The sequence below is a fragment of the Fukomys damarensis genome, unplaced genomic scaffold (assembly GCF_012274545.1).
Source record: "Fukomys damarensis isolate Sample0158 unplaced genomic scaffold, DMR_v1.0_HiC HiC_scaffold_3, whole genome shotgun sequence".
Taxonomy (NCBI): domain Eukaryota; kingdom Metazoa; phylum Chordata; class Mammalia; order Rodentia; family Bathyergidae; genus Fukomys; species Fukomys damarensis.
This window is the reverse complement of record NW_022900915.1, coordinates 43,792,992-43,811,549: the sequence shown is the minus strand read 5'-3', so window position 1 is coordinate 43,811,549 and position 18,558 is coordinate 43,792,992. Positions and strand designations below refer to the sequence as shown.

Genomic DNA, 18,558 nt, shown 5'->3' with positions numbered 1-18,558 from the left:
TAATATTCCAAATTGTGCTTTGAAAACAGGAATCATGATGCTGACTGAGCTCAGAAAGGAAAGCAGTCTTATAAAAATGCTGAGACTGAGCCAGCACCCCCAAATCTTTTTAGTTAAGGCGGATTTCTGTCATTTGTATTGAATGGAGAAGATGGTAACATTGAGATAAAAATAACCTAAGCAGATGTATGAAGATTTCAGAATGTGCCCAGGAGCGGGGCGTGTCCACTCTGCCCAGTCTGCAGGACACACGAGGTGAGCACGCCGCTCTTGTGCCATCGCCCAGCACTGCCTGGCACTGAGGCGCTGGCTGCCTTCGTCCCTCTGAGACCTGCCATGCGTCATTCCTTCACTTACAGTTTGGAAACTTCAGGTAACTGAATCTGGCTCTTGACTCAAAGTGCTGACATAAGATTACTTATAATTTGAAAGCAATGTTGCCCTTTCAGTAGTGCAATGCTTCTGGGTCCTTCCAGTGTTATTACTAACTCTGTTTAGTGAGCAGCGTGCAGGTCATCCAGGTGGCCTGCAGCAGGGAAAAGGATCCCAAAAGAATCCAGATGAGGTCACTCTAGCTACACTAGTCACGCAAATTCTACTTCTTATTTCATAAGATAAAGTGCTTTATTCTGTACTCTAATAATGATTTAGTTTAAAATAAGTTAGGCCTTTAAGGATGCAGTCCACAAAGGATTCTACTACATTCTCATTGCTCCTCTTCACGCTGGGAAGTTTTCCCTTGAGCTGCGAGGGCATGTATGAATGAGCACACGTGAGGCCATGTATGAACGACCATGCTGAGGTCATGTATGAACAACCATGTTGAGGTCATGTATGAACGAGCTTGCGAGGGGTGATGTACGCACGAGCATGTTGAGGTCACGTATGAATGAGTGTGTGCGAGGGGTGATGTACGCACGACCATGCTGAGGTCATGTATGAACAAGCATGGTGAGGTCACATAAATGGTGCAGCTCATTCAGTGTCTCAGGCAGCCATGTTTCTTTTTGTGCTCTTTGGTCTCCAAGGTCTCTAATTTTACCTTTAGGCCTCCCTTTACAGCCTCTCCTAATTAGTAGGTTGTCTCTTCCCCTAGTCTCAAAAAGTGTCCCAAACCTTTAAGTTTCAAATTTTAAAAACTTCAAATTAAAAAAGTGAGTAGCAACCTGGCTCTGCTATGGTAGAATAGAGAAATATCAACACCAGAGCCCTGGAGACCACCGGGGCTGAGTTTCCCAGGCCACGGAGCTGAGCTCTGCTGCCAGCCACCGTGTGGGCATAGCTGAGCAGGGCCTGAGGCCACGGCCGCCCTGCGTTCCCTCGTGAGGTCCTCAGGAAACCGAGGTTCAGTCAGAAAGCTCCGGGCTCCAGAGACTTCAGTCATTTATTAAACCTGCTAAGATCGCATCTTGCCTTCCCAGGTGAGTTTTTTTTCAAACTCAAAAACATCAACATGACAGGGCATAATGTGAACGTTTGGTAGCTGCTTTTCTTCTCAAGAACAAACCACCCACTTCTCTCCTCCCCTAATCGAGCTCAGCTTGGCCCAGACCCAACGCAGTCAGAGCGCAGGTGACCATGCTGTGTGTCCCTGGCAGTGACAGTGGCGCCAACCTGTGTGAGGGGAAGGCATTGGTGTGTGCAGCTCCTCACAACCCCAGTGCATGTTCACACTGGTCCTCAGCAACTGTGCCCAGGAGGGAGCGAGCTACAGCTCTGCGTCGCAGCTCAGGAGACAGTGGCAGAAGTGAAAGCACACCAGTAAGAGTCAAACCCACATTTGTGATTCTCGGCTGAGTCCTTAATTTCTGACATATAACTGGAATATACATGGCAAGAAAGAGGAGGAAGAATCGAAGCAGCACATGAGCAATGTCTAAAAGGGCCAGGGCCAGGCACAGCAGCACAAACCTCCCAGTTCCTCAGGAGGCTGAGGAGAAGGCTTTGTAAATTCAAGGGCAGCCCAGGCAACTGGTGCAACCCCGTCTCAAAATGAAATGATACAAACAATAATAACCAGGAAAAGAATGGGGTAGAAATGAAGGAGAAGATCAGGAAAAAGGGGAAGAGAAATGTTCAGAGTGGCAGCTGAGCCTGGGGTGGGAAAAGTTAGCCAGGCCATTCACACTGGGAAGAAGAGGCTTGAAAGTGAGGCTGCTGGTGAGAAGACACGGGGAGATGAAGCTGCTGCTAGAGAGAGCGGCAGGACGGGCGTGGACTGCACGGTGCCCACAGCCTGGCACAGCGGGGCAAGGGAGCAGGGAGGGCGGTGTGCAGTGGGACCTCGGCAAGAGACGGACGCAGCCAGTCGCTCGAGCTCATCTGTACTACTATGCCCATGGCTTTGTAAAGCTTCTCTGGTCCCTCACTTCCGCTGAAACTCACTGGCAGGTGCTGCCCTTGCTCATCTCTGACTGTCAGAGCCCAGCCTGACGCCGGGACACTCACGTCTGCGGAACCAGGAGTCCTGAGTGTGAACGTGAGAGTGTGCACGCACACTAGCATCCACAGCCCTGTGTCCCCCACGGTGCACCAGGCTGAGAATGCTCAGGGAAGGCCAGAGGTCACTGGGCCCAGTGCCCAGCAAGAGGCCTGGCAACAGCAGCAGAGCTGAGCGGAGGCCGGGCAGGACGCGCTTCACTCCTTGCGACGACTCTGCTCAGAAATGTCAAGGTGCTTTCTGCATCATGGAGGCTTCTACTCCACCTCCCGTCTAGCTGTCTACTGTCTGGGTTTCTAGGGAGAGTTCAGGACCATGGCCGGAGGTGACGTGGTGACCCTACTGTGTGTTCAGAACCAGCTCCAGAGCCGATGACCTAGGCTGGACGCTGAGTGAGCACAGAGCAAGGCCCGTGCCACCTCGCGTGCCAGTGCTAAGAGCCGTCCTGAGGAAACCACGCGGGAGCCTCTCTCTGAAAACGGGCTTCCCACCTCCCGTTCTGCCTGTTAAAACATTTCTATCTCGGGGATAAAAGACCTTTCCAGTTGTTCCTAAAACTGACACCTGAGCGCCTACAGAACATGGGGGACTGGGAAGCCAGGTGTAGGTTAAATGTCAGGATCGAACTTTAAAACTCTTTTTTTTTTCAGGCTGCAGTCTTAATTTAAAATATTTTGCAGCTTGGTGAATCTTACTTTATTTTTCTTGGCCTCGAGAATTTTACATAATTATATAGGACTGTAAATTAGAAATAGAATTAAAAGCAAAGTCATACCTTAATGAACTTCCCTATTTACTGATACAAAGCAAACTTCTCAGAGAGACATTCTAGTGCTAGCTAATAATTAGTTCTTATCAAGCATTCTAAATATATTAGGCTCTTAGCTATTTTAAATTCATTATGACCTAAAAACATTTCTTCCAAAGAATACAGCATTTTTGCAAAGGATTAATTCTAGAAATTCAAATTACTGAAGGAAGAAAAATGCAGACACGTACACTTTCCTATTTATACTAAAATAATTTTCTTCTAATTCTTACTCTATTTTGGGAATAAGAATAATGATTACATATATGAACACTGTCCAAGAAAAGTTTGTAAGACCAAATGAAAGTAAAAATCCAGTGAATGCCCTTGTAATCTATATAACCACTTTTTCAACTTTACTTCTCACTGGCTTCAGACACCTTTAAATTTTCAAAAGGTTATCTAAACTCTGTCAGTTTAATTTACAAGTAGGTATATCACAATGTGATTAGACTGGTTATTACTTGGGTGCCAAGTAATCATTAATCATGTATAGCATGTCTAATACATGAAGTGTAGCAGGCTTAGCGACACTCTTAAGTGTCCCTCCTTCCCAAAGATCATAGCCATTAACAGTTTTAACCACCAATGAATCACGCCTGGAACTCTTTCAATCTTCTGTACTAGAGGAACATTCATAAAGTTACATGCTCATTCAAATAATCTTGGTAACAGTTTCATGTAGAGGAAAATAGAGATAAAAATAAAACAATAGACAGGACTCATAGCGACACTCTTAAGTGTCCCTCCTTCCCAAAGATCATAGCCATTAACAGTTTTAACCACCAATGAATCACGCCTGGAACTCTTTCAATCTTCTGTACGAGAGGAACATTCATAAAGTTACATGCTCATTCAAATAATCTTGGTAACAGTTTCATGTAGAGGAAAATAGAGATAAAAATAAAACAATAGACAGGACTCACCTTGGAAATACTGTCCATATCTCCTGAGCCTAAAAAAAAAAAAAAGAAAACCTTTTATTAGGTAAGGTAACATTTAGAAATTGCTCCTGTAAAGAGAAATAGGCACATCTGATGGGAAATGTAAGGAACTCTGCCTAACCATGCTACCACAGAGTCATGAAAGGGGATATCAGAGATCCTTTATGCACCCTATTTAACTAAAATTTTAAAATATGTATGTAATTTGTATATATGTCTCTACACGTATTTTCATAAATTATAAAATAAAAATTTACATTTGTAGTGATATTTGACAATATCAGGAACCATGTTTTACTATAGCAAAAGCAAAGTATTGTTAAGACCATTGAAATTGATAGCAATAAATATTCACATTAAAAACTAAAAACACCTTCAATATATAATATTGTATTTGACTCTTGGGAAAGATGAACAATTACTATTAATTTTTTGTCCTAAGAAATTGATCTATACATTGAGTAACAAACAATGATCAGATCTTTGCAACAATATTAGTTTTATTTTAAACTATTTTATTTTTAATGATTTTCCTTGAAAACACTAATATTTTAACAGGATAGCGATTAATCTGTAAACAAACATGCATGACAAAGTGGTGCACATGCAGTCCTGCGTATGTGTGAATGGCCCCAGGCCTGTGTGGAACTCTTCCGGAACCCTGTTCTGGTGAACTGAAAACAGAGAGCCTTCCAACTATGTCAAGACATCATCTTTCTTTGACTAACTTTACAAATGAAAAGACTGGACAGTGAATTGTTGCAAAACACACTAGTAAACACATCCCAGGGCTGCATGAGGGTGGAAACTGTCCATGCTGTCTGGCCTGGAGGACGCCAGCCCGCTGTGCACCTGTGCCCACGGCCTTGCAGCGGAAGGACCGGGCCTCACATTTCAACTTCAGGTAAAATGGCCGTGTGTGGCCAGTGGCCACGGCAGTCAGTGCAGGTCAACAACAGCAAAATGAGACTTGAAAATCTAGGCAAACTAAGGGCGGCTCCTTAAAAGCAAAACTGTCACTGAGCTGCCGACAGTTTGCAAATCACTTCTGGATTACCAAAATCCAGATACATTTCTGGATTTTCAAAATCCCACCTGGAAGCATTCCTTGCACGGGGAGTGAAATCTGTATGTAACTGAAATTGTTTGTAAGCACAGTTTGTTCAACTTAGTGAAAGACCCTTCCACAAAGGGGGAGAAATTACCACAGCCTTCTATCCACTGTCAACTTTTAAATTAGTTTCCATCATGTGTCATTTAAACATGTATAAACAAGAGAAAATTTTCACTGAATTTTGCATTTGTTCTGCCTAAAGATATTCAGTGGGACCTCAGTTCACCAATGGGTTTGCAAACAATATGATTTGCAAACAGGATGTGGCAAAATTTTATTTTTGTTTGCAAGCTCCGCCTCGGGTGACATACACCACCGCGGCCATCTTTTCCACAACCGCGGGACAGACGAGGTTCGTGAGCCGAGGCACCACTGTCCCGCACACGGCGACCTAGTCAGTTTTGTGCCCCCCCCGCATTTGTCACTGCTGCAGAGCCTGTCACCCCCTGTGCGGGTGTGGGGCTTCCTTCCTTAGAAGACGCCGTGATGAGGTGTGTGTTCATGTCGGTCACACACACAGCTTTACTGGACGACGTGAGGAGCGGCTTGTCTCAGGGATAGGGGTCGGGTTTCCCAGAACATGACCGCTAAACTGCGACACTCTGGAGAACTGAAGTTCCTCCCAGACTGTGTCCCCGACCCCTGCAGACGAGAAGCCAGCTGGTAGGGCTGCAGTGCTCTGGGGAAGTGCATGATGCGGGCCCAGGGTGGCAGGGCCTCCTGTGGCCCAGGACACCTAGCCTGGGACAATAATGACCGTGGCGGCGACCGAGGTGGCTCTCTAGAGATGTCTGGAGACCAGGCCACCACGCTGTGAAGAATATCACACCCAGGCAGCGCTGAAGAGAACTGAGCAAACCTGACCATCCACCACACAGAATAAGGTTGTTTTGAGTTTATTCTACCCATCAAGTTTAAAATCCTTACCTAGAGAGCCGTTCATGTGATGTGACTCCATTCCTGCTAATCCACCCATGGGACCATCCGACCCAGGGCCCATTGGAAACTATTTAAAAATGAGGAAAAAGATGATCACATTGAAAACAGCTTTGTCTCAGTGTTAGAGTATCTCTCTTGAACATCACAAGACACCATCACAGCTCATTTTCATTTTCAAACAACAGTTTTCACTTGATCTCTTTTGCACCTGTGGTTTCTCTGACTGGTGTGCCCCCCCGGCTCTCTCATCTTCTTTATGTTCTCGATACTCAGGTTAAACCTCAGTTATGTCTGAGTTTTTCTTGTTTAGAGATCCCTAACCAGAAAGTCTACATTCTCACACAAACAACAAGGTGAGCGTTCTCTCCTCTCATGCTGGCAATTTTTCAATATAGCTCTTAGAAGCTGTTAGAACAATTCAATGTCATTATGCCACATGAACATTTTTCTTAGCATGCAATCTACCTTTGGTCAGATGGGCACAATAAGTCATTTCATCGTACAGGTTAAACACACATAGCTCCTGACAGATAGCTGAACAGAGCTAATTCACCTTGGCCGTCTCGACTGTGTCAGCTCAGTGACAGTCAGTCCACACAGTTTTACGTAACATTTTGTCAATCAGTGGAATTCTCTTTTCTTTTTGAGTGAAACCTTATGTTGGAAGCCTGGTACGGAACAGCTGTGACGAGATGGGCCATCGTAGAGGTGGAGATGGACGTCCGTGGCCTGCCCACTGTGGCTTCTCGTCACCTCCCTAGAACATTTCTGAGGAAACCTGAGCCAGTGTGATGGCCTGCTGACTGTCTATAGTCATCGAGCACTCAGGAGGAGGCAGCCTACAGGAAACATTCTCTTAAAAGTTCTCCCACATAAGAGGACTCCAAGATCATGGTGCAAAATTCTGAATGTGGTGTACTTGTGTGCATGTGTGCATGTGCATGTGTGTGTGCAGACGGTGTAGTTACCAATCATAGAAGCTTTGGGGGAACACAGCCCTCGCAGACAGGCCTGTGCAGCACCACGTGTGAGGAGACACGGTGACCTTCCGCTGTCCTGAGCCTACACTGTTTACATGACCACACATTTTCCCAGATGAATGAGAATTCTGCTGCCTAAAACAGAGTATCTAAAAGTGCAGGGCGGGCCGGGGATTTAGCTCAGGGGCACCGCACCTGTCTTGCAAGCACAATGTCCCAAGTCTGATTCCTGGTACCAAAAAAAAAAAAAAAAAAAAACGTGTATGGATTAGTAAACTACTTGTAAACCACTTGGAGTATGTACCTCTCACTGCTACCTCAAAGAGGATGACTTTGAACTCTGTGCTGTTATTCAGCTCTTATCAAAAAGCACAGTTTAGATGGAAGCTGACAAATGAGCTGTGACCCAACAGCCAGGGAATTTATACGGCTGGGACTTTTATATGGCTCCACGGTACTTTAGAGGGTTCTGACTCTAGGTACATGTATTCGGTCAGTTTAACGCACAGCAAATGTATCTTCCCATTTCCTCGAGTTTCAGCTGTCCTGTGTATGTATGCATATATGGGACATGATGTTACACACATGCTTACAGCTATATTAAGTCACTGACCTTGCCCTATAACTATATTATAGTTGTATTTAGATTTAATAGCTACAATCCATCATAAATATTTTTGTTGACATGTAGCCCTTAAATTGTAAATAACTATTTTCCTATGAGCTTTTGTGGAAAAAAATCACAACCATATACGTTAAAACAAACATGAAAATTCTTCCTGTAGAACTATCTCACTTCCATATTTAAACACTAGATTTTGTAATACAAAAATAACAAGCATCTCCAGCAACCTATTTTCAAGATTAACAGTATTAAAAAACTCACAATGAAGAAAACAAAGATATGCTAAAATCCCAGGGAAAACAAGTGATTATATATAACCTTTCATTTAAAATTGTATTAATGATTAAGCAATGAAATAGAATGAATGACCAACATTTTGTAATTGATTAGGTTCAGTTTCATATTTAAATTATATTGATATAAAATCTTATATATGTGTGTGTGGTGTGTGTGCTATATGTTTGCTTTCAGCCCAGAGCATATAAAGTATTTTTCTGATTGCCAATAAACTCTTGGATAATAAAACACAATGTTTACATTGCATCCAAGAAATGGAATGGACTCAGAGGATGAAAGTCTTCAGATGCATTTTGAAAAGCATATTTACATTAGGTCTGTTAGGTCCGGGAGGCACTGCATTCATTAAAGTATACATGTTGTCTCCAGAGTTGGTTGAATCTGAAATAAAATATTACTTCATTAATATTTTTCTTTATAATTTACAGCTAAGTCATCTCAGAATAACAGCTAAAGGGAGTCTGGGTGCACACAGGCAGCAGCACCTCAGATGGCCACTGCTGTGTGGAAACAACACGACAGTCATTTCCTGACCACAAATTATCACTGCAAGGTCACACACCAAGCATATAAATGAAACACTCACTTTGGTAATTCAGAACTAAGCAACACTGCTTGAAAAAAATTTAAATTACAGTGAATTAAAAAAAATTTTTTTTTTACTTCTGCAAGCAATGATAGATATATGACTAAAAGCATTTAAAATCCAGATTCAGTAGCTTTTCAGTTTTCACTACTTCCTTAGGTTTCATGTACAGAAATTTAAAAACGAGGCTTTTTTTAAAAAGCTATGGTAGAACACCTTGGTTGAATTCCAAAAGAAGGAAATTAGAACAGGTCTAACTGGAATGAAAGTAAAAGCCAGATTCTTTCACCAAATGAATTTTGATTATTTTTTAACTCATTTTATTCTTGATTCATTATAATAAAATTGACTATATATCCATGTAAATATAGGTAACATTTTTTAGTATTTCTATATTTTACAGTTTATGTTTATTATCTGATTCTAGTCAAGTCCCTGAGTATGTGTTTTTATGCTGTAGAACTTGGAGTGAAAGGCTAGTTATTTTACACTGAGGAAATGTCAGTTCTGAAGTATAGCTCATTTTCTTACAGTTATGCACTTCTCTTACATAAAGTACAGTAGGCCTCCGTTTGTGGAAAGAGAAGTGTCTGAGAAGGTGTGCTCTGCACTGCTCGGAGGGAGTGAAGCACGCCTGCCGGGGACGACGGCCACCGTCACCCTGGCCCCGTGTGACCCTCCTGGGGCGGCAGCGAGCTTGTGACTTTCCTGCGCCCGCAGCCCTTGCAGAGTTGGCGGCGCGTCACTCACTGGCTGTGCGCTGACCACGACCCGTCGCCCTCGGGACTTCATCTGTAGCAGATGCCAGCGGTCCAGATGAAGCCGTCCGCCATCCCGCCCTCTCCCGCCGAGCCTCTTCTCCCAGTGCCCACTTGCTGAATTCTGCTCGCCCCTTCCAAATGTCACCTCTTCCACAGCTGCGTCCTGACATTTCGGGGTACATGGGGGCTCCCCGCTAATGGAGTCCACCTTGCATTATGGAGAAGATTTTATTTATGGGATTTGCCTTTGACATCCAGTGGGGCTATCATAACTCACCGAGAGAAGGACAAGGGCTCCGTCTCACCTACCGTATGTTCCTTGGACAGTGACCCTGCTAACCTTACGTTTAACTAATGGGGTAAACTCTCTGCAAGGAAACTTGTTATTTGGAAAATCTTGGACAGATTTTCAAACACACGAAAGCTTTACATTGGTTTTCAACTGTAGCAAATAGTCCTATTGCCTGTGACAGGGAAAATGGACTGTGTACTTTAAATATGCAAAACTTTGATAAATTTATCATTTTTAAGACCAATGGAAAGCATAATTTCATCTGAAAAAGAGAAAAAAACAGTAATAGGAATAAGGGTGGTATTTTCTAGTAAATGTCTGAATTTTTTTTTTTTTTGGTACCGGGGATCGAACTCGGGTCCTTGCGCTTGCAAGGCAGGCCACCGAACTGCTGAGCTAAATCCCCGGCCCCTGAAAAATCTTTCTATTTACAAAAGTTTATGATCTATTTCTTCCCTAATAGTTTTAGCATATTTCTTTTTATACTTCTTAGATTTCTGCTAAGAAATCTGCTAAGAAAACTGTGACATATTGTATCAAATCATGAGCATTTATTTTTCTGTTATTGAAAATTCACTGATAATAATTTTAATGGGATTTAAATTTTAACACCTATCATAAAAATTAATAATTTCCCTAAAATCGAGTCTACTGCCTCATTACTGAGCGTACATGAGCACCTTGTAAACAAGTCTGGGACTGTATCTCTGACCACTTTTAGCACTAGGGCCGTAGGAGTCACACAGCACGAGCCTCTCCTGGGTCCACGTCACCCGGAGCACTCTCTAGGGTGACAGCCATGGAGAGCTCCCATCGTTCATTTCTGAACACATTTCAGACTCTGTATCACAGTCTCAAGAAGAAAGGGTAAAATTATTGGAAATAATTATGGGAAATTTTATGGGTATACTAAAGTATACTTCAGTGTAGAAGATTTAGAACCTTTTCCTACTACATAGAGGATTTACTAGTCAATCAGTAAACTCCCGAAGAGGTGTGGCTGGGCAGTACCATGAGCCCATCTACACCCATCCTAGATGACAGGTATGCTGGGCTGATTGGCTATTTTAAATAGATGTGTGCATTTAATATTCTACTTATGTAAAAATTGGCTCGGTTTTGAGATATGGATCTTTTTCTTAGTTTCAAGGAATCTTTAAGTTGGATAAATTATTGGGAAATTCACATAAATCAATGCAGTGTTCATATTGACAAAATCTGTTACCTGCACAGTAGAAATTTTCTAAATGACTAAGTAACTAGAAAACAGTTACGTAGGGACCCTCCTTCTTCCCATCTGCTGTCTCTCCCCAACTTCTCTAACCCTTGCAAGACAATGAATGTTAAGAACTTTATTTCACAAATGAGGTCTGTATTCCATGATTTTATTCTCCTCATCAAATGTGCATGTGGCCAGTGTGATCACAGTACCTGCTGGGCTGGGCATGATGGGGGTTCCTGGTGGCCCTCCACCTCCGGGGGGACCCTGAATAATCACAAAATATCAGGAAAAATAAGGCATTTCATTAAACAATGTAAGAAAAAAAGAATAAAAGTTAGACTCATCTCTACAATACTTCAATTTTTTAAAATAAAGGAACTCTTTTCTCCATAATTTATTTTCTTTTAACGCACAATCATTTCAACATTATGCACGACATAATTTAGGTTAACTACTTGAGACTGTTTTGACAAGTTTCCAAAAACCATGAGCCTGATGCATCAAGGTATTACTCATAACTTCATCACACCAGGTGTAATGAGGTTAAGGAGAAATGACTTCGGAGTCGTTAGGAACCCATAAAAAAGAAATAATTAATGTGTACTTGTATTTAGTTTACTGCAATTTCCTTACATTTGTATCGCTGGTTCTTACAGGAAATCAAAAAGATATTTAAAAACCAAACGACATGAATCAGGAGATTCACAGTTTACAAAGACACACTGCGTCCATTTCTTCGGGGTCACCACACATGAGGCCCCCACGGAGGTCAGTGAAGAGAGAGAGGCTGCTCAGCTTCGGCTGTAACCGAACTGAGCCAGAGCTTAGGGGACTGTGAAGTCGCTGTGCTAGCCACAGTGGGGACCCGGCAGTGAATTTTATGACTTCTCAGATGCCCTATGGGGAGTGATCAAATTAACTCTTACGTGGCGAAATGTTCACTTTATTGTATGTGAACATGACCTACCCATTATTTCAAATAACGTATGTATAGTATCTGCTAATAAATACCTCGAATTTCCTTTCAAATAAAAGTCTGTAATTTCATATTTAATAAAACAGAAAGTCTTAGCCATATTTCCTTACTTTCATATAAATGGAAGGAAGTTAGACTTCCTATGGTTAAGTTAGATATTCCTATGCCCAGGAATGCTGAACACAGCAATGTGTGCATCTTACGTGTTAACGACACTCCCTGCGTGGGGTGAAATTCCCGTTGGATTTCTTCCCATGTGCTCTTTTCCCCACTCCAGTTGGCCAAACTTCCTAAAATTCCTTCAGAGCTGCACTCCCCCTAAAATTCCTTCAGGACAGTTCTTCCTTGCTACGCTTTATCTGTGCTTTTCTGTGAGGCATCTCCCCACGAATACCAAGATACTTTATTCTTTATGATGACCTTGAGATGCCACAAGGTCATAATGTGCTGGTGTGACACAGTCATTTGTGAGTTCAGGAGTTCATACGCAGCCTTCTAATTTAACATCAGGTCTACAGATTAAGAGAAAAATTTAGCATGTATTAAATAGTAATGAGAAACATAGGTGTTCTCAATTTCTAAGAATGACGACAAACTAAAAGATCTTTCCAAATTGCTGGATTCACTGCTGTGTGACTGGGAGGAGGTTTAACGTACCCAGGAGGGTGCACAGTGTGCTCCGGAAGAGCTGTGAATCCAAGCATCCTGGCATACCTGGGGATGCTCTCCCCATGACTGGACAGAGAGAACTGTGCTGGCTTCCGAAACATATGCTGGAGTGCAACACAGCACTCTGGGCAATTCTGGCCATATTGATAATGGTTTCGCTCGTGAACATCAGCATATGTGTGGAGGCTGGCAGAGAAAACAACTCAAGATGTGTACTTCTCTCTTGGCCAATACACAGGGGCTTCTCAGCATCTGGACAGCTACTTCATTGTTCCATGAAATGTAGCATCCATTCTTACGAGCAAAGTCAAATGTACTTACTACATAATTCCCAGGCGAGGCGGAGGAGTACGGTATCTGGAACATGAACAGGACAAAAACACGTTTGGATTCGTGGGATGGAATGGGGCTGACTTTATCCACTCTTCAAGAGTATCACAAAGGACAGTAAAAGACGAAGGAACCCATAGCTTTATAAGTGAAAGAGAACTGAGCAACTGCACACTGTCTTGGATCTACTGGGAAAAACGAAGATTTTAGACAGTTTAGACAGTCACAACTTCAAGTTATAGTGGCTTCATGTCAGCTGTACACAGGGCTTGATACCAATGACTTGTTCTGCAAATAGAAAGGTAGATACTTGGAAAGGTAATGCCAGGAAACCAGAATGTTTAAAATCAGCAGCCTTATAGATACAACTTCTAAACTATGTACATTAAAAAAAATGATAGTTTACTACATTCATGAGGTATGGGCAGAGGTCTTACTTTTCCTGATCCAATTAGCAAGGGAAAATAATAAAACAAATGCAGAATGGGGGTAAGATGTGGGCAACAAATTCCCCTTTTCTCTTCAAATCAAGCTCTTAAACAAGTTCGTTTATAGAGATTAGAGGGCATTAACACCACATTGCTGTGATAATTCCAGAGCCTTCTTGCTATCCTGAGACAACACATCCAAAATTAAATAGTTCAAAGGAGCACTGGAGTGATGATATGGAAATATAGAGAAACATTATTAAAGTGAGAAAAATAATAGAAATTGACAGACATTTATAAAAAATCGAGCAACTGAATGCTTTAGAGGCCAGTCTGATGAGCACAGAGTTAAGCTCTCCTATTTGGCTTGTACGTGGGTCACCGTGTCCTTAAGATCAGGACTTTGGTGGGAGTGGAAATGTGGGTTCCAGTCTCCTGCCCAGTGTACAACACAGGTTGAAGAAAGACTCAAAGACAGAATTAAAGAAAACAGTGGGGAGCCAGGACGGCCAGTGCTGAGCAACCAGCAGTGGCCCCGGTCAGTCCAGGTCACTGATTTTTATTGGCAATCAGATTGTGGCAAAGGGGAACCAAACATGAGGACATGCGGTCATGCAGGTGCTATGGACACTAATGCAGGCAAGGTGTGTACAGGGAAAGACAAAGCTTCAAATTAGGAACAGAACAAAGTACAGGGCTGTAATTAGAACCTTGCCCTTCTAGGTAAGAAGGGTTTAGTCATGGGAATGGAATTTGGGTGCAAGTTACTCTGAGCTCGGCTACTATGTTATCTTCTATTGATCCCCACACCTTCACACTTCTCTGGTCTCTGCTGTGGCATTAGCAGGAAGGCCGTGCTAACCTGCATGTTACCATGCTGCTTATGAGGTGCTCCTATGAGTCACATAAGCTTCAGTCAGACCCACTTCTTAAAATGAGCCATCTGAGGGGTGAACCCTTCACAGCCTGCTTTGGGCATAATTGATAGGGCAAGTCTCCTACAGGGAGGTCAGTCACAGACGCCCCATTCGTCACCTATGTGGTTTCCAGGGATGACAGAAAGTCTGGGTCCAGAATTCATGTTCTAGAGCGGTGGTGGGGACAGAGAGGCCAATGGGGAGCTGGCCTGTGAGCCAGGAAGGGCCGAGAGCAGCTCTCTGCTACCCATCTTGATAGGGCAAGTCTCCTACAGGGAGGTCAGTCACAGACGCCCCATTCGTCACCTATGTGGTTTCTAGGGATGACAGAAAGTCTGGGTCCAGAATTCATGTTCTAGAGTGGTGGTGGGGACAGAGAGGCCAATGGGGAGCTGGCCTGTGAGCCAGAAAGGGCCAAGAGCAGCTCTCTCTCTGCTACCCATCCGTTCCGGCCCTACACGAGGGCAGGGTCTGGACTCACAGCTGTCTTGGGATGTGGTCCACTGGCTCAGCATTAGAGAAATGTTCCAGTCAATGCAAAGAGAAAGATGGGAGGCCAGAGCAAATGAGCAGGATATATGGAAAACAGAAAATGGAAGCATACTTCTCCGACTGAGGCAGGAGGGGAGAGAGCTTGGACTAAAGGTCTGGTGCTACTGAAGGTGGAGGGTAGAATTTGAAGAGATTCAAGACCAATGGTTCTTATTGTTTTTTTAGTAAAATATTAGACAATTTTAGTTGGTAGAGAAGGGTCCAGAGATAGCAAAAAGGCCACAGGGAGACAAATACAGAGTTATAACAATCACTGTGGAAATCAGATGTAGCAGTTGACTAGGGAAGGGTATGTAACCTGCTAGTGTACCATCAGAGAGCACCCAGCTGAGGGTTAACACTGTAGACTCCAATTATAACATACCTCGTTCAGTGTTGTGACAGAGTGTGCACTACACACCGTGAAAAAACCAATGGTATTTTACAAATAGACTTCAAATGGAACATCCCCAAACCCAAATCTCCTTTTCTGTCCTCTAAGGCTGACTTCCCCCTACATTCCTAGCTCTGCTGTGTTATTACAAGTTTCCCAAAAACTAGAACACAAAGACTTGAAATCACCTTCAAATTTCTCCTTCTCTTTATCCCCAAATCCTCTCTCTTAACTCTACCTCATACTTCATAAAAATACCCATTATGATGAAATGAAAGATAAAAGCAAAGATGTAGAAGATAAGCAAAATCAGAGGTCAGAATCCTAAAACTACAAGAATCTGTTGTCTGAGAAAGGAGTTGTGTGATTCCAGAGCTGCCACAAGGACCCAAATATCCTGAGCTGTTCTGAGTCCTAACACCCATGATTGTGTTGCTGCAGAGAGGCCTAGAGAAACCCTGGAGGGCTGTGCTTTTTCACAGTAAGACTTTGGCTACACATTTTGCTTGCACTGTGAAGCATCAACCTACTTTATACTCATTGGTTAATTAGAAACCAGGAAGGGGAATAACAAAATACTATCTGTGCCAGTAGGAAGGTAAATGATGTCACTTTTAGCACTGTTTTAATAGAGTGAGCCTCTATTTTATAGAGGAGCGCCCAGGTGGAGTAACAGATTAGTATTTCCCTCCGGCTGAGGTGCTGTAATACAGCAGAGCCTTGGGTTTTCCCCTTAAAGGAGCTCCTTTCTGCTCCCCATCAAGCTGGCAGGTCACGGTCACAGAGCACAGTGCGGTACTGAACATGTCCCTTCTTCTGCGGTGAAGCAGACCCTTCACTTCCACTCCACACGGTCCGGACGCGGCCAGGCAGGCACTGTGTGACTGGACTGCAGACAGCATGTTAGCAGCTGCTACACGAACAAGCAAGAGCTGGAGCTCTTTTGCTTAACCAGTGTGAGTTTCGTTCTAGCAGCGTAATCCTAGAGCTTCACTCCGCCTTCTTGCTCCACTGAGGGTAACTCAGAAGCCCTGATGACCGACTGGAACCCTGGGAAACAAGTGTGCCCAAAGTCACATGGACAACTGCCCTTTCCTGATACCCGGAGCAGGCATCTTTTCCTGGATGAATCTATTTTGGTTGATTTTCTGTATTTTGTGATGAAAAGTATTTCATTTCAATGAAAATGTTTGCCAGTTCTTAGACCTTGTTGTACAGCCAAACTGAAGGGCACACAGTTCCTTGTGAAAAAGATAACAGGAAAAACTAGAATTGGTAGATTTGTAAATAAACTTCCAGGCAAGAATCTTAGACCAAGAGGTCTCAGGCTAGACGTAAAATAGTCTTAAAAACAGATAGTTTCATTCATATTTGAAAACATAGATTTGTCCTTAGAAATGTTTCTCCTGCTGTCATAAACGAGTGCCAAAGCCAACTTCGGCCAAAACACTTTGACAGACAACACTGCAGCCAGCGAGAAGACTCGGGAGTTAGCATCTGACAACCGCAGGAGCCCCCTTCCTTCGGGGAAGCCAGGGATGGCAGCAGGGCCCGGTGAGCTGGTGTGGGCTGGGGCTAAAGCGCCCGGTGACAGCGTGGGTGTGCGCCTGTGTGCACTGTGTGTGGACACACATGGCCTGCTCAGGGCCGCGCTGGCCGGGGGTTCTGTGTCCCGCTCTCCCTGTGAGAACTCTCCAGGGCTCGGGCTGCACCGTCAGGGCTCAGGACAGGCCTGGCACTCAGACCACGGCACGTTGGATGAGGACGGCTGGCCCTGCTGCAGGGCTCTCATGGCCACTCTCAGCCCGCTTCGGCACTCCAAGCACACCTGACGGAACTTTCCGCAAGCACATCTGTGAGGCAGGGACAGGAACGGGGAAGAAACCAAGTCTTTGTCCCAGTTAAAACTGACTTTCCCACGGAGCAGGAGAGGAGAGAAAATGTCCATTTGGTAACCAATGAGGGTTAAAAAATGGTGATTCATTTAGGAATCATTAACAGATGGCAAGAAAAACTGATGAAGGTACAAGGAGAAACAACATATTTCCTGTAGTTTTTTTTTAAAGGCAGGGTCTGGCTATGTAGTCCAGGCTGGCTTTGAATTCAGTGATCCTCCTGCCTCAGCCTCCTGACTGCTGGGATTACAGGTGTGCGCCACCATACCCAGCTCCTGTAGTTTTAAAGCGTGTTTGCAAGCTAATAATTACCAAGGAGAAACAGCAGTTTTGCAGGGTTGGAAATTGGATGAGGAAGGCCTTAACCAATGTTCACAATTAACATGGCCAGTCATCAGATAAGACATGGTGGGTGCCTCTGGAAACGATGCCCCAGCAAAGAACAGCGCCGCCTCTGGTGTTTCCACCAAACTTATAGGGCGCATCTGCTCATCTGGGGCATCGTGTGAACCAGGCCAGCAATGGCTGCAGGCAGCACAGCGGCAGAATGCCCAGGAGAATGGGCTTCTCCAGTGTTACACACATCAAGGGGCAGCTGGTGAGCTCTGAAGGAGCTCTGTGCCTTCAAACTGCCTACACCGTGTTGGTTCTCCTATCTAGTGAATGCTTTGGAGCTGCGAAAGAATGACTTCGTTTTTAGGGACACACACTGAAGTATGTAGGGGTAAAGTTTTAGGAAATATTAAATGTGTCAAGAAAATGTTTATGTAAAGGGAGGAAATGATAAAGCAAACACGGGAAGTCTGGGAGAGGAGGTATGGGAATTCTTTGTACCATCTTTGCCAGTTCTCTGTAAATCTGAAGTTACTTCCGAGTAAGGTAAAGCATACCTGAAAACAGCAAAAATAAAAAGCCCTCTGTAACGCGGTGCCCGGACGAGACGCCTACGCCCTCTGCTGATGCTCACCGAGTAGAGCCTGCAGTGTCAAACACGCACAGGAGGTGCACACAACAGGAGAGAGAAGGCGGACGAGACGCCCGCAGGCGCTGGCAGCTCCTCCTCCACGCTCGGGCTGCGGTAGTCACTGGCGCCCAGGATCTCTGCCGCCCTGGCAAGGCGCACCCCCGGGCCGGCTTCCCTCCGCACGGGCACTGCGGTGACCACGGTCTCGGCCGCACCCGTGAGTGAGGAGCGGCTGTTCCCACGCCTGTGGCCCAGACGCCTCCCGGCCCTGGGGCTGACTGCAGGGGTGCACACTGCCTCTTCCCGCTGGCTCGGGTGTCTCTCCGGGCCTAAAGCAGCTCAGGACTGCAGGTCTGGTACACAGCCTTTTCCGACCGCGGTGCTCAGCTCCACAGCAACCTGAGGCGTGGGGGGCTCCTTGCCCACCGGCTCCGCTTCCCCCTGGG

General features: G+C 44.4%; 1 protein-coding gene across 4 annotated transcripts in view; it reads right to left on the bottom strand.

Annotated features, from left to right (window-relative positions):
* The window catches only part of Ssbp2 (single stranded DNA binding protein 2), a 256,100-nt gene that overhangs the window by 8,593 nt on the left and 228,949 nt on the right, over positions 1-18,558 (bottom strand). For all 4 annotated transcript variants that reach the window (XM_010642855.3, XM_010642858.3, XM_010642864.3 and 1 more), the window contains exons 11-15: positions 12,975-13,010; positions 11,218-11,272; positions 8,458-8,528; positions 6,234-6,312; positions 4,175-4,203 (exon numbers count right to left, since the gene is read on the bottom strand). In XM_010642855.3, the coding sequence (XP_010641157.1) occupies positions 4,175-4,203; positions 6,234-6,312; positions 8,458-8,528; positions 11,218-11,272; positions 12,975-13,010 (270 nt within the window). The remainder of the gene's footprint in view (positions 1-4,174; positions 4,204-6,233; positions 6,313-8,457; positions 8,529-11,217; positions 11,273-12,974; positions 13,011-18,558) is intronic.